The sequence below is a fragment of the Aulonocara sp. 'chitande type north' Nkhata Bay genome, linkage group LG1 (genome assembly GCF_057382095.1).
Source record: "Aulonocara sp. 'chitande type north' Nkhata Bay isolate Kocher_YH1m ecotype deep benthic linkage group LG1, A_spYH_male_GT1.1, whole genome shotgun sequence".
Classification (NCBI taxonomy): Eukaryota; Metazoa; Chordata; class Actinopteri; order Cichliformes; family Cichlidae; genus Aulonocara; species Aulonocara sp. 'chitande type north' Nkhata Bay.
Window position 1 is genome coordinate 24,032,642 of NC_141344.1, and position 12,891 is coordinate 24,045,532.

At 38.9% G+C, this 12,891-nt stretch overlaps 1 protein-coding gene across 2 annotated transcripts in view; it reads right to left on the reverse strand.

Annotated features, from left to right (window-relative positions):
• Positions 1-1,266: 1,266 nt before the first annotated feature.
• The window catches only part of cdh16 (cadherin 16, KSP-cadherin), a 30,552-nt gene continuing 18,927 nt past the window's right edge, over positions 1,267-12,891 (reverse strand). For both annotated transcript variants that reach the window (XM_086289495.1, XM_086289505.1), the window contains 6 exons: positions 7,717-7,958; positions 7,509-7,639; positions 7,078-7,317; positions 4,908-5,024; positions 2,143-2,259; positions 1,267-1,956 (listed from right to left, as the gene is read on the reverse strand). In XM_086289495.1, coding sequence (XP_086145621.1) covers positions 1,856-1,956; positions 2,143-2,259; positions 4,908-5,024; positions 7,078-7,317; positions 7,509-7,639; positions 7,717-7,958 — 948 coding nt within the window. In that variant the 3' untranslated portion in view covers positions 1,267-1,855. The remainder of the gene's footprint in view (positions 1,957-2,142; positions 2,260-4,907; positions 5,025-7,077; positions 7,318-7,508; positions 7,640-7,716; positions 7,959-12,891) is intronic.

The following is a 12,891-nucleotide window of genomic DNA, read 5'->3' on the forward strand; positions in this document are numbered from 1 at the left end:
TTACACCCACGCAGACTTTTGAACTAAGCACTGTTAACAAGCCAGGTGCTCCCTCTGTTCTTTAGTCTAGAGCAGGCCTCGAGGGCCGATGTCCTGCAGGTTTTAGATGTGTCCTTGAGCCAACACAGCTGATTTAAATGGCTAAATTACCTGCTCAACATGTCATGAAGTTTTCCATAGGCCTGGAAATGGATGAATCGTTTGATTCAGGTGTGTTGACCCAGGGTGATACCTAAAACCTGCAGGACACCGGCCCTTGAGGCCTGGAGTCTCCCACCCCTGGTCTAGAGGATGTGGTATCCATGTTCTCAACCCAGCTGGTCGCGACACAGGTCCACCCCTCCCTGAGACTGGTTCTGCTGCAGGTTTTTTCCTGTTAAAAGGGAGTTTTTCCTTTGGACTATTGCCAAAGTGCTTGATCATAGGGGTTATTTTGTCTGTATGTATTACTGTAGGGTCTGCTTTAGGGGAATGTTGTTGTGATTTGGTGCTGTATGAATAAAAATGAATTGAACTGAAAAAAGAATTTTCATTTTAGAATTCCATTAATTTAATAAATTCACTGTTCTGTGGTCAGATTCATCCGATAGCTTTCCACTCTGCTTCATCCCATTTTAAATGTGCTTTGGCTCAAAGGTGTTTATGGATCATGATCACATATGGCTTCTTCTTTGCATGATGGAGCTTCAACTGCCTTTCTGGATGGTACACTGAACTGTTGTTCCTGAGCCCATGCAGTTATTGCCATGACAGAATCACGCCTATTTTTAATGCTGTGTTGCCTAAGGGCACAAGGATAACAGGCATCCAATGCTGATTTTCAGCCTTGTTGTTTGCACACAGAGAATTTTCCAGAATATTTAAATCTTTTGATGATGTTATGTACAGTAGATATGATGAGATGTTCAGTGTCATCACAATTTTACATTGAGGAACATTATTCTGAAATTGTTCCACAATTTGTAGATGCAGTTTTTTGCCTCTCTGAAATGCCCAATCATGTAACTGATTGCTGTTTTTGCTTTTTAGTTACGTATTTACACTCTTTTTGCAGACTTTCATTGTCCTGCCCCAACATTTTTGAGACATGTTGCTGCCATCAAATTCAAAATGAGCTAATATTTTTCATGCAATAGTAAAAAGTCTCAGTTTAAAGATTTGTTATGTTTTCTTTGTGGTATTGTGAATAAAAGTTGTATTTATAAGATCTGCAAATGATTGCATTCTGGATTGGGGTGTAAATAAATTATGCAGATATACAGCACTTAAAACATTTTTTATTTCTACTCATGTGTTAAGTAACATAAAATCACATGTCAGCATTGAGAGGCACACTTTCCCCACACTTTTGTATTTCCAGCAATTTTTTTTATAAGATTCAAAGAAATGGCATCATAGTTTTATGATCAGATGTGTTTAACATAATGAGTAACGTGTTACAAATTACAAAAGCGTAAGATCAATGTTACAAAATAATCCCTTTTAGAAAAATGTTACTCTTTCATGTAACATTATCTTTTACTTCTTATGTTTTAGAGAGATTTTCCAGCACAATTAGTAACTTTTCTTGTTACAGTAACTGGGCACCATTTTAAGAGATATTAACCGCTCTACAGCAATAACAAAAGACAGACAAACTTAGAAGATAAACTCACATCATGTGCAAGCACAGACCTAAGCACGTAACATACATCAGAGCTCTAGACTAAACTAAAACATAGTTTGCATACATATGAACTTAAAACTGCAAGTGAAGTGTACATTCATTTTAAAGACATTCACGGTCACGTAATGAATTTATTGCCCTGAAACAAGATTGTCATGTTTGTCCCATAAGTAGGACAATACAGTGTAGTTAGATTGACATCTTAAGGGGAACTCTCTCCTGGTTAGTCTTGCTTGGCTCTTTGGGGTTCTGGTAGGACAGTCTCACAAATACAACAATGAGGATCACTCCTGGAAGGGCAAAAAATCAACACTGCATTTACATCACAGTTTTATTGCTAATTTAGATGCAACTCCAAGACCTCTCAAAGATGATTAAATCCTACTTTTCTAGATTTTATAATAAGGCATATATTACATTCCCACTTATTTTTAAATAGACTTTAATAGTAATCAAACAGCTTTTGTCCTGCTTACCTATGACTGCAAAGGTGCCAAGCAAAATGCCGACTGCAGACTGTATAGTTGGCATGCCCTCCAGCTGCTTGGCAGCCATTTTGCAGTTTCCTCTGACATTGCAGGGGCACACAGTCACTAACAGGAGAGATAGCAAACACACAACTCACAAATCAGGGATTTTTAACACATCAAAACAGGGTTTGATTCAGGATTGATGTGTCGTCTTGTGATTCCTTGACAAAATTTAGGTTATGCATAACGTTTTTACTATAAATACAAATACTGGATGTTATAACCAGTGGATTTAGATAGTCAAATATCAAGCAAGGAATCACATATGGCATTCATTAAAAATAGTGCAGGTGTATTAATGTAATATCTTCATAGGGATTTAAAGGCTCATTTTCAGCAACCATTACTCAAGTTCCTAATCCCGACCTATCATATTTAAAGGCTGACTTGTCATGGTCCTGGGTCGTGCGACCCAGTGTTTTGTGTTTTAGCCTATTTTGATGTTTATTCTTTGTTTAGGGTCACTAAGGCAGTCCAGCCATTTGTACATATTACCCGTGTATTAAGTCTCCCTTGCCCTTCGTGTGTTTATGTCTGCGTGTCTTATATTGTCAAGTCCATGCTGTCGGTTATGTCATCTCCCCTGTACTACGTCTCCCCGGTTCATGTGTCTTGTCTAATCTCCATGTTTCCTGTTTTACTTTGAAAGTCTGTATTCACGGTCAGTGTATTCAGTTTCACTCCTTCTGTCCTGTCGTTAAGTTCATGTGTGTCAGCTGTGTTCCCATGTGTGGCCACTTCCCCTGATCATCCCTCATGTGTATTTAGTCTCTGTGTTTCATACAGTCTGTCTCACGTCGTCTGTGTTACCACCTCCTGTGTTCTGTACCTCCAGCCATAGTCTTTCCTTAGTTTTGTCCAGTTTAGGTTTTCTGTTGAGTACTACACGTATGCTGCCCTCATTCTGTTTTTGTTCTTTTCATCAGCCATAATAAAAGGCTCGTTTTGTTGGAATCCACTCCTGCATCCTCGTTTGTGTTCGCACCTGGGTCCACCACACACCTTTCCGCACGGTCTGCCTCCGCAGACCGTGACATGACTGGCCATTTGAGAAAGAAAAGAACTATGTTAGCACATATTGAAGATGCAGTAAATTTATCTAGTTGCTTGTGAGGAGCATAAAGTTTTGGAGTCACTTGATAATTTCAAAACAACCCATTATAAACCAAATTTTCTTCTCCAGTTATATTGTGTGTGAAAAAGAAAGATTTCACAGGTCTCCATGTAGTCCTGTGGGGAAAGAAATTATTCAACAGCTTGTAGAATCACAGCAGCAATAACTTGAAATAACCATTTTCTGTATGACTTTAACAGTCTCTCGCATTGCTACACATATTATGTACACTATTTCAGTTGGGTTACAGTCTGGACTTGGGTCACAAGACAAGTGCTTGGGATCACTGTCTTGTGACCAAGTTTTAGTCACATATGACCCTAGAATGCTTCATCTGTTGTGAATCCCCTGGTCCTCCTCTGCCAACCTGCCATTTCCTCTCTGTTGTGTCCTGTTTTTTCTCCCTCTCTCTCCTTTCTGTGTGTATTATGTGTATGGCTTAACTCTATCAGTTTGTTTTAGAGGGGAGGCTCTGCCGTGCTTCCCTCCTCTGTATGCAACTGGCTGTTGCTTTCCTAATACTCAAGGCTGAAGAAATCCCTCAGTCATTGCCAAATCATTGCGCTTACCATGGTGTTTGACTCTTTTGGTCGTCCCTTGTGCAGATGCTCCCAGTCCTGAGACTCCCTGTGATGAGCCTCGAGTGGTTTTTACCCACGAGGAGAAATCTGTGGCTATCTTTGTTTGCCCCTCCACCAGCTCAACTCAGACATAACTACCTTGCATAAATCCCTGTTTACTTGGAAACCAGCAATAATCCTGCTGAACTTTTACCTTTCTGTTTGAGTCCAGGTCTGAGTCTGAGCCTTGACATCATCATCCCTCCACCACTTTGCTAGACAGCTGGTATGAGATGTTTGTGCTGATATGCTGTACTTAGTGTTTACCAAATGTGGCACTGTGTATTATGGCCAAACAGCTTCACTTTGGGCTCATTTCTCCAAAGTACACAGTTCCATAAGTCTTGGAGTTTACTCAAACGAAGTGCTGCAAACATAAGCTGAGCTATGTTCTTTTTAGAGGTAAGAGAATTGTACTGTCATGAACATCAATATTTAGAAGAGTTTTAGCTCTTGCGTTTTTTTGGAGTTTCTCATAACGTTGCACAGTCTGACCATGGGAGGAATTTGCTGGTACGTGTGTGTCATTGTATTAACACACATGTAATCTCTCCAGACCAGCAAGCAGGCAAAACCTGTGCTTTTATAACGGTGCGCAGATGTGTTGATGATCAGTTAAGTGCATTTGAGTAGCAGCACTATGGAGATGTACTTAGCTTTCCACAGTACTGCATAGGCTCATGTGAAAAATTTCTTTTTCATGTGACTGTAGTTTATCCTAACCAGTGTGCAAGATGTGTGATGCTGTGTTATGAAATGTCAGAATGGTTATATTAGGCAGAACACAATCTTAAGAGAGCTGTGTAATCACGAGCCTGGAAAAATCATTTGTAAAGCACCATTGCATCATTAATAAACAAGAGCAGCGCTAGGACAAGCTGGCACACTGGGGTTGATCTCTATTGATTGTTCCAGCACTCTTGTCCCAGAACCTCTATGTACTCGCTTTAGCTTATCAGCAGAGGTGTCAGCATTACCTGGCAAGTGTATGAAGGTGCTCCTGGGAGGAGAGCTGCTGTCAGAGATGGTGAAGGGCACGATGTAGACATCAGGGGGCAGGTATGGGATATTTAAGGACAGGTTGGTGTGAGTATCTGAAGGACAAAACACTTGTTAGTTGGTGCAGAAAAGTGATAGAGACTGTTTTATACATCACATTTATGATGACTTAACAAAATAACAAATGAACCTGGTACTTGTCAGCTGTGAAAATCTGTTCAATTTAAAAGCCTTATTTTTCTGTTGCATCCAAAAGTGGTCAACAACAACTATTTTTATGAAAAAAATGATCACATACAACAAGTATACAAGTACTTTTTAAGTTCTAATAACCGAAGGAAGAAAAACCCAGGCCAAACACATCCATACAACTGTATGAATAAAGAGCAAGCAGAAAGACTCTGATGGGGCTCTGTATGGAGTGGTCTGGAGCCTGTGACTCTTTATCTTATCTCTGTAAATCAGGCTAAAACACAAGCCTGGCTGCATGACGTAAGAACCCTGTCCTGTAAAGAGAAGCATATTATCAAGCTGTTTGAACTCTTATCTGATAGTCTTAAACTGTCCGATTGCACCTTAGCATCATCCCCCTTCATGTTCCATTTGTCAGGTAGGGAAACATGACCTGTGCAGCACCTCTGCAGAGGCTGTTAATGTCGATCTATTTATCCTCTGCCTGCACTGTGTCAAATCTGACGTGACATTTTATAAGTTCGAAGTGTGACCAGCCACCTACCCCGACCAGAGCTATTCTGAAAGCTTGTGATGAAAAAGCATTTCCCCTTACAGCTATGAACAGCCATTAAGAGCATGCGAAAAAGGAACATGAACATGCCGTTTGATTAACTGAATGTCTTCGGTGAAAAGAACTGTCACTCAGCTTCCCAAAAGACTTGAGATGAATGGCTGTACTACTCATGCACACACAGATCTGCTCTTTCATTCACTGGAGGTTGATGTAATTGTAATTTAAAAGAAAATAAAAAAAATAGACAAGTTTGCTGCAAAATCAGACAGACAAAAGCACACATTTATTGCTAAAACCATTACTGACTATGACCAGGTGCAAAGCATTCTGGGAAATTCCTATTTTAGGCTCCATTAGTTGGCAGGAAACCAGCGGTGACGTGAAAGAAATTACAGACAAGATATAATTACAGCTGGGCTCAATCAATACCAACAGGAACAGGGGAGTGAAAAGGCTAAAAAAAACTGAGAGGGAAGCGGTTGAGCTGTGTGAATGACTTAATGACAGACGTCATTGCAGTAAATAGTTTGTATTCAGTGAGCACAACACAAGCAGTTACAAAAAAAAGGATAGTTATAATATATTATACCTAGCATCTCATATAAGACTGGAGATGTTTTTCAGGCAGAAAATAAATCAGGGCATTTTGCACATCTCTACTCTTGATGGCAATTCACTGATTTTGATTCATGTAAGAAAAATAATGCAAAACATTTGGCACACTGTGGAAAATTAGATGTCCACTGGCTGTATTCAAAATTCGATTTATCCCCTTCACAAGATCCATTTGGCTGGAAGGCAATAACTTGTCCTCTCCAACAAATTAACTTCCTTATGCTCGACATTAATCAGAGCAGATTATCAATTTACACAGACAAGAAAGACACACCATTCACGTACACCTTCACAAACTGCCTGATAGGGTCTAATTTTTCCATGTTACAGAACTCAGGTCAGCAGCTTTGGCTCACATCGTCTACTGTTACTAGATAGAGCTTTTTCAAGGCTGGTAATCTGACTTGTTACTTTTGGAAAGGGGGTTTAGTGGTGATTCATTTCACTTAGTGAAGACTCTTTTCAGTTATGATTTGTGGGCCTATTTGAGCTCACTGTTACATCCACTCTGGCTCACTTTCAGACCATGTTGGCAACTAAAATCATCTGACTTCACCTTTCTGAAAAAAAAAGATAACAGAACAACTTTCAGTCCAAGTTTGGAAGGTAGAAAAAAACTATTTAAATTTTTTTGAGTATTTTTGGTTACATACAATTTATCAGAAGCCGCTTAGGGGAGTTTCTTCTAGCAGTAGTACATTATTTATTCCGCCTGTCTTTTCACTGTGAATCACATTGTATGCTGTGCGTTGACTGGACCTTTACACAGTTTGTGTTCACCCTACCATTAATAGGTGTTAGCTTCCAGTTACGTCGAACTGTGACATCGCTGCGGAGGGAGAAATTAAGTCGTCCTCCATGCTGCGGTCCATCACTGTCCCGTGATGCAAGCACCAAAGCTTGGTCCTCTAAGCGAGGTGTACACAGGTACTTCCAGGAGTAATCTCCTACCAGCACTGGACTGTTGTCATTCACATCCAGGATATAGACAGTCACCAGGGTGGACGCAGACAGGGAGGAGTTTCCTAAGATGTAAAAAGATGCTAAAAAACCAAACTGTTGTACATTAGACTTTTTAACATATGAACATCAGGTTTCCCCAGACATGAAGTAAGCCTTAAAGAAAAAAATAATTGACTATATCTATGCCTTGGAAACTGAGTCTGCCTTTAATCAAACCGTTGTGTTGCATACTCAATGATGGAAATGATCTTACGTCCATCCACTGCAATGACCTCCATGGTGTACGTGCTGTTCTCCTCCCTGTCCAAGGCCTGCACAGTCTTTAGCTCACCAGAATACTTCCCAATTGAAAAGTATTTCTTGGTGTCCCCTTGAAGAGAATATCTGTACCAGGAAACATCCATAGCTCTGTAAAATTGAAAACATGGAATTTCACACCCCTCCCAGCTTAAATTAGTTACCTTATTGGGTGAGAATCGGGGTCGTAACCTCGGATGGTGGCAATAACCCGTCCTGGTTCTTCCCCTTCTCTCACAGTCACCTCATAATGGCTTTGAGACAAGATCGGACCCTCGTTCACATCGTCAACATAAATGGAGACCGTTGCTGTGGATGCGGGGCCGTACCGGCCACGGACTAAGGCAACTGGATTCTGGGCACTGAGCACGAGAATGTACTCACTCTCGCGCTCAAAGTCCAACACCTGTGAAAAGATGCGTGCACACAACAAGTTTCACAAAGTGTTATTTAAGTATTACTTAATTTAACTCACAACATTGCATTAGACAACTACCTACACAATAGAAGAAGCAGAATTTGCAAAGTACTGCGTAAGCAAAACTTCACAGAAAGAGAAAGCAATAAACACAATCACATTCAGAGTGAGCGGAAAGCCAATTTCAGATCATTAAGAAAGAAATCAAGAATATTGATTACTGGATGAAGCATGGCAGCAATACAGGTAAATGCAAGGGATAGACATATTTGTGTGGTCTATCCTTTTCTGTATTGATTTACATGAAACAAATCAGTAACGAGGACTCTCTGTTAAGGTGTTTGTTCACTGCAGCTGCGTCACTCAAGCCCAAGTTTCTCAGTCACTTTTATAATAACTTTTCTGTTTAATAAGCTACATGCCGTTCATCCATCCATTTTCTTCTGCTTTTCTTCAGCTTATCCAGTTCAGGGTCGCTGGGGGTGCTGGAGCCAGGCCTAAGTGTCGTATGGTGTGACGCAGGCATTGATATATTTTAAAAGTATTAAGTGGGGTTTTTTTTTCAGTTCCAGGTTGGTCCTTGAGTTAAAACAGGCACTGCTGATGCTGTGCCCTACATTACTCTTTCATATGAGCCTAAATGTGATAAAAGTAGATTTATTTTTGAAGGTTCAAGTGTAACCACACTAAACAGAGAGTCAAAAAACAGCATGTCCTTTTTGCCAGCAGGAGAGGGACACAGTACACCCCCCTTGTGTGTCTAGTCCCCTTATCTTAGGCCCAAGGAAACTGGATTTACTGACAGTGTTACTATATTTCTAGACAGTGTAGATACAGAGGGAAAAAAAAACAATGGATTCAGTGAGCCACCAGTGAAAGATTTTCCATGATGCTGTTTGAGCAACTAGGGCATGACAGTGGAAAAGATAGTACATTATAAACTGAACACACTGCTTTATTGTTGAAGTTAAGACTTTCATTCTCTAAATTTATGAAAGGGGATAAAATTAATTTAATAATAATTTAAAAAAAACCAAAAAACCTAGCCATGAATATTAACAACTTTGTTTTATCCTCTGGGGTGACAGCATGTGCTATTTATAGGTCCAAATCATCTCTTGGATAAAACTACTTTATAATAATCCCACAGCCAGAATTCTTACAAATCAGACATTATCAACTCAGTTTAAACTCAGCAGAGGTACAAGACAAGGATGCGCTCTTAGTCCATTATTATTTGCCCTGGCTTTGGAACCCTTAGCACAGACAATTCGAACCCATATGGATATACACGGTTATGATACAACATACACTTCTAATTCTATATCGCTCTATGCTGACGACATATTATTATACATAACAAAACCATTAATATCCCTCCCAGCAATTCTCTCCGTGATTGATAAATTCAGTACTTTCGCAGGTTACAAGATTAATTGGGGAAAAAGCGAAATACTGCCCATTAAATTAGAGAATAAACAATGGCTTACATCTCTCCCACTTAAAATATCCTATGAAAAAATCACTTACTTGGGCATTACAATACCAAAAAAATACAGCTCCCTAATGAAAGAGAATTTTCTTCCCTTACTGGAGAAACTTAAAAATAACATTCAGTACTGGAGGACACTTCCTATTTCTTTAATAGGGAGAGTGAATTCAATAAGAATGGTATTCCTCCCGCAGTATTTGTATCTGGTTCAAAACATCCCAATTTTCTTGCCCAAATCTTTTTTTAAAAAGATGGACGCCATCATTATGCCATTTATATGGAATTATAAAACACATAGAATAAAAAAAGACCACCTATGCAAACATAGATCCCTTGGTGGACTTACACTACCTAACTTTATGTACTACTACTGGGCATCAAATTTAAGAATAATTTCCCTTCTATTGGATGACACAGCAATACTCCCTAACGGCTTACAGATGGAGCGGGAGGATTGCCTTCCTTACTGTGTTGGTGGAATACTACTCTCTCCTATTCTTTTGACAAACTCATATTACAATTCGAATCCAGTGATTTATAATACCGTACAAATTTGGAGACAAATAATTAAGCACTTCAAATTGAAAAAACTATCAATGTGTACATCCATTACAGCTAACCCCTCTTTCCTTCCATCATGTGTAGACGGAGCTTTCAATATATGGCAGGAATTGGGAATTTGTAAATTAAAAGATTTATACCTAAATGATACTTTTATGTCATTCCAACATTTAAAAGATAGATTTGGATTGCCTCACAGTCATTTTTTTAGATATCTTCAACTAAGAGACTATATCCGTACATACCTGCCACAATTTGAAAACATATCGTCCGATCCTTTGGACAGATGTCTTAGTGATGGAAGGGGGTTTGAACAGAGATTTTCATTATTTTATAATTCAATACAGGAGATGAGTATACCTTCAACTACTTCAATCAAAGAGGAGTGGGAAAAAGATTTTGGGACTCTCCTATCAGAAGATTTCTGGCAGGAGGCCTTACACAATATAAATACGCCTTTTATTAATTCCCGTCACTGTTTAATTCAGTACAAAATTATACACAGACTACACTATTCAAGGGAAAAACTTCACAAAATGTATCCAGAGTGTTCCCCCCTCTGTGAAAAATGCAAGATACACTATGGAAATCTGTTACATTGTTTTGCACTATGTCCAAGGCTTCAGGGTTTTTGGTATGATATTTTTACTTATATGTCTAATATTTTTAAAAGTAAGATTGAACCAAATCCGACAGTAATCATCTTTGGGATTTCCAACGAAACACAAAATTTACAACATTCTCAAAAAAGGTTTATGGCATATGCTTTGATTATTGCAAAGAAATTGATCCTGCAGCTTTGGAAAGGTAATGAGACTCCTGTATTAAAAATGTGGCTTACTGAACTTATAAACACTCTTCACCTTGAAAAAATAAGATATAGTATGAATGACAATGTAAAAGATTTTGAATTAATCTGGCACCCTTTACTTATATACCTTGGGAAAATATAAAACTTTGTTTACTTGTTTCTCTTCCCTTTTGCCGACAGCCGGGGTATTGGGACCCCTTATGGGTGACTGCGGGGTTTTTTTTTTTGTTTTTTTTTTTTTTTGTTTTGTTTTTTTTTTTTTTTTTTTTTTTTTTTTTTTTTTTTTTTTGTTGTTGTTGTTGGTGTTGTTTAATTATTTGCCTTGTTAGTTTAGAGAAAAAAAGGAGCATAAGCTATGTTATGTCAATTTGTAAAAACTACAATCATGATACTTGCTCTCAATAAAAATATTTGAAACATTTATAGGTCCAAATATTGGAAGTAGCAGTTTCACAGTGATAGGATTACCATAATCTGTGCACTAAAATAGTAACTTGAACCTTCTGACTCTGATTGTAGGATTCAAAAAATAGTTTCACAGTGGGATGATGAAAAGATGGGAAAAGACTGTGATTTTACAGATTTTAGAGGCAAAACAACCCAGCTGAAGGAAAAACGAATCCCATCCCTCAGTCTTTATTACAACTGGGCACAACTGATTTCATTCGGTGTAATCTTTTGAATCCTGCCCTGAAGCTTGTTTTTGTTGTCAGGATTTGCCAGTAAACATGTTTTCTTTTTTCCCCATAAAACAAGACATCGGCAAACTGGCACTGCCTGACATCATCCTGCTGAGTACACGTGTCTTTGTTACCAGGGAGAAAAAAAACGCACACCTTGGAGAATAGATGAGTACTGCTGTTAACTGGAAGTGACACACCAAACTGCTCAGTGTGTGTCAGCGCATGAGAGCATGTGTATGGACCCTGGCGTTACTCACCTGATGATGCTACTCTTTTTTGAATTAAGTGCCTTTACAGTAGCATCATGTTCTTGCTGTAAATAGTTATTAGCTTAAATTACAGTAATACACAATATTTAAACACCACCAAAATAAATATCCTCATATGTTTCATAAAAACATCAATGTCTACCACATTTGTGTATTTGTAATAATTTGATACACATATTGATATACATAAAACTGTAAAAGCAACAGTAGTGTATCTCTCTTCAAAACGTGATGGGTATCACCATTTAACTACACATTTACACATCCGTTTATTTCTTCTGTCTTTACAGGCTAAACTCTTGAAGGGATAACAATGTTTACTAGATAGTTTTGATGCTATGCAGATAGTGAGATAGATTTTTAGTCTCTCTTGGTGTAAGAAAAATAGTGAGGCTGGTCAGAATGAACTGTTTTGCACACATACATACCTATACAATGCCCGGTCACTTTACTAGGTACACCTAATAGAGACGTCTGTCCAACTGCTCATTCACAGAAATAAATCAACCAAAAACTTTGCAGCAACTCAGTGTATTTGAGCATGTAGACATAGTTAAGACGACCTGCTGAAGTTCAAACTGAGCATCAGAATGGGAAAGAAAGGCAGTTTAGTGACTTTGAATGTGGCATGATTGTTGGTGTAAGATGGGCTGGTCTGAGTAAACCAGTAGCTGCGGATCTACTGGGATTTTCCCATGCGACCAACTGTAATGTTTACAGGGAATGGTCTGGAAAAGAGAAAAATCCAGTGAGCTCTCTGAGTGAAAATGACTTGTTGATGCCAGAGGTCAGAAAAAAATGGGCAAACTGTTTTGAGCTGATAGGAAGACAAGAGTAACTCAGATACCCACTCGTTATAACCAAGGTATACGGAAGAGTATTTTGTTAAACCTTGAAGCAGATGGGCTACAGCAGCAGATCACAGTGAATGCCAACTGTGTCAGCTGAGACGAGGAAACTGAGGCTACAATCCCCACAGGCTCAACTGGATATGCTGTAGAAAATGAGAAAACATTGCCTGGTCTGATGAGTTTGGGTTTCTGCTGTACCATTCGACTGAACATGAACATGAAAGCATGGCTCCATCCTATTTTGTATCAACAGT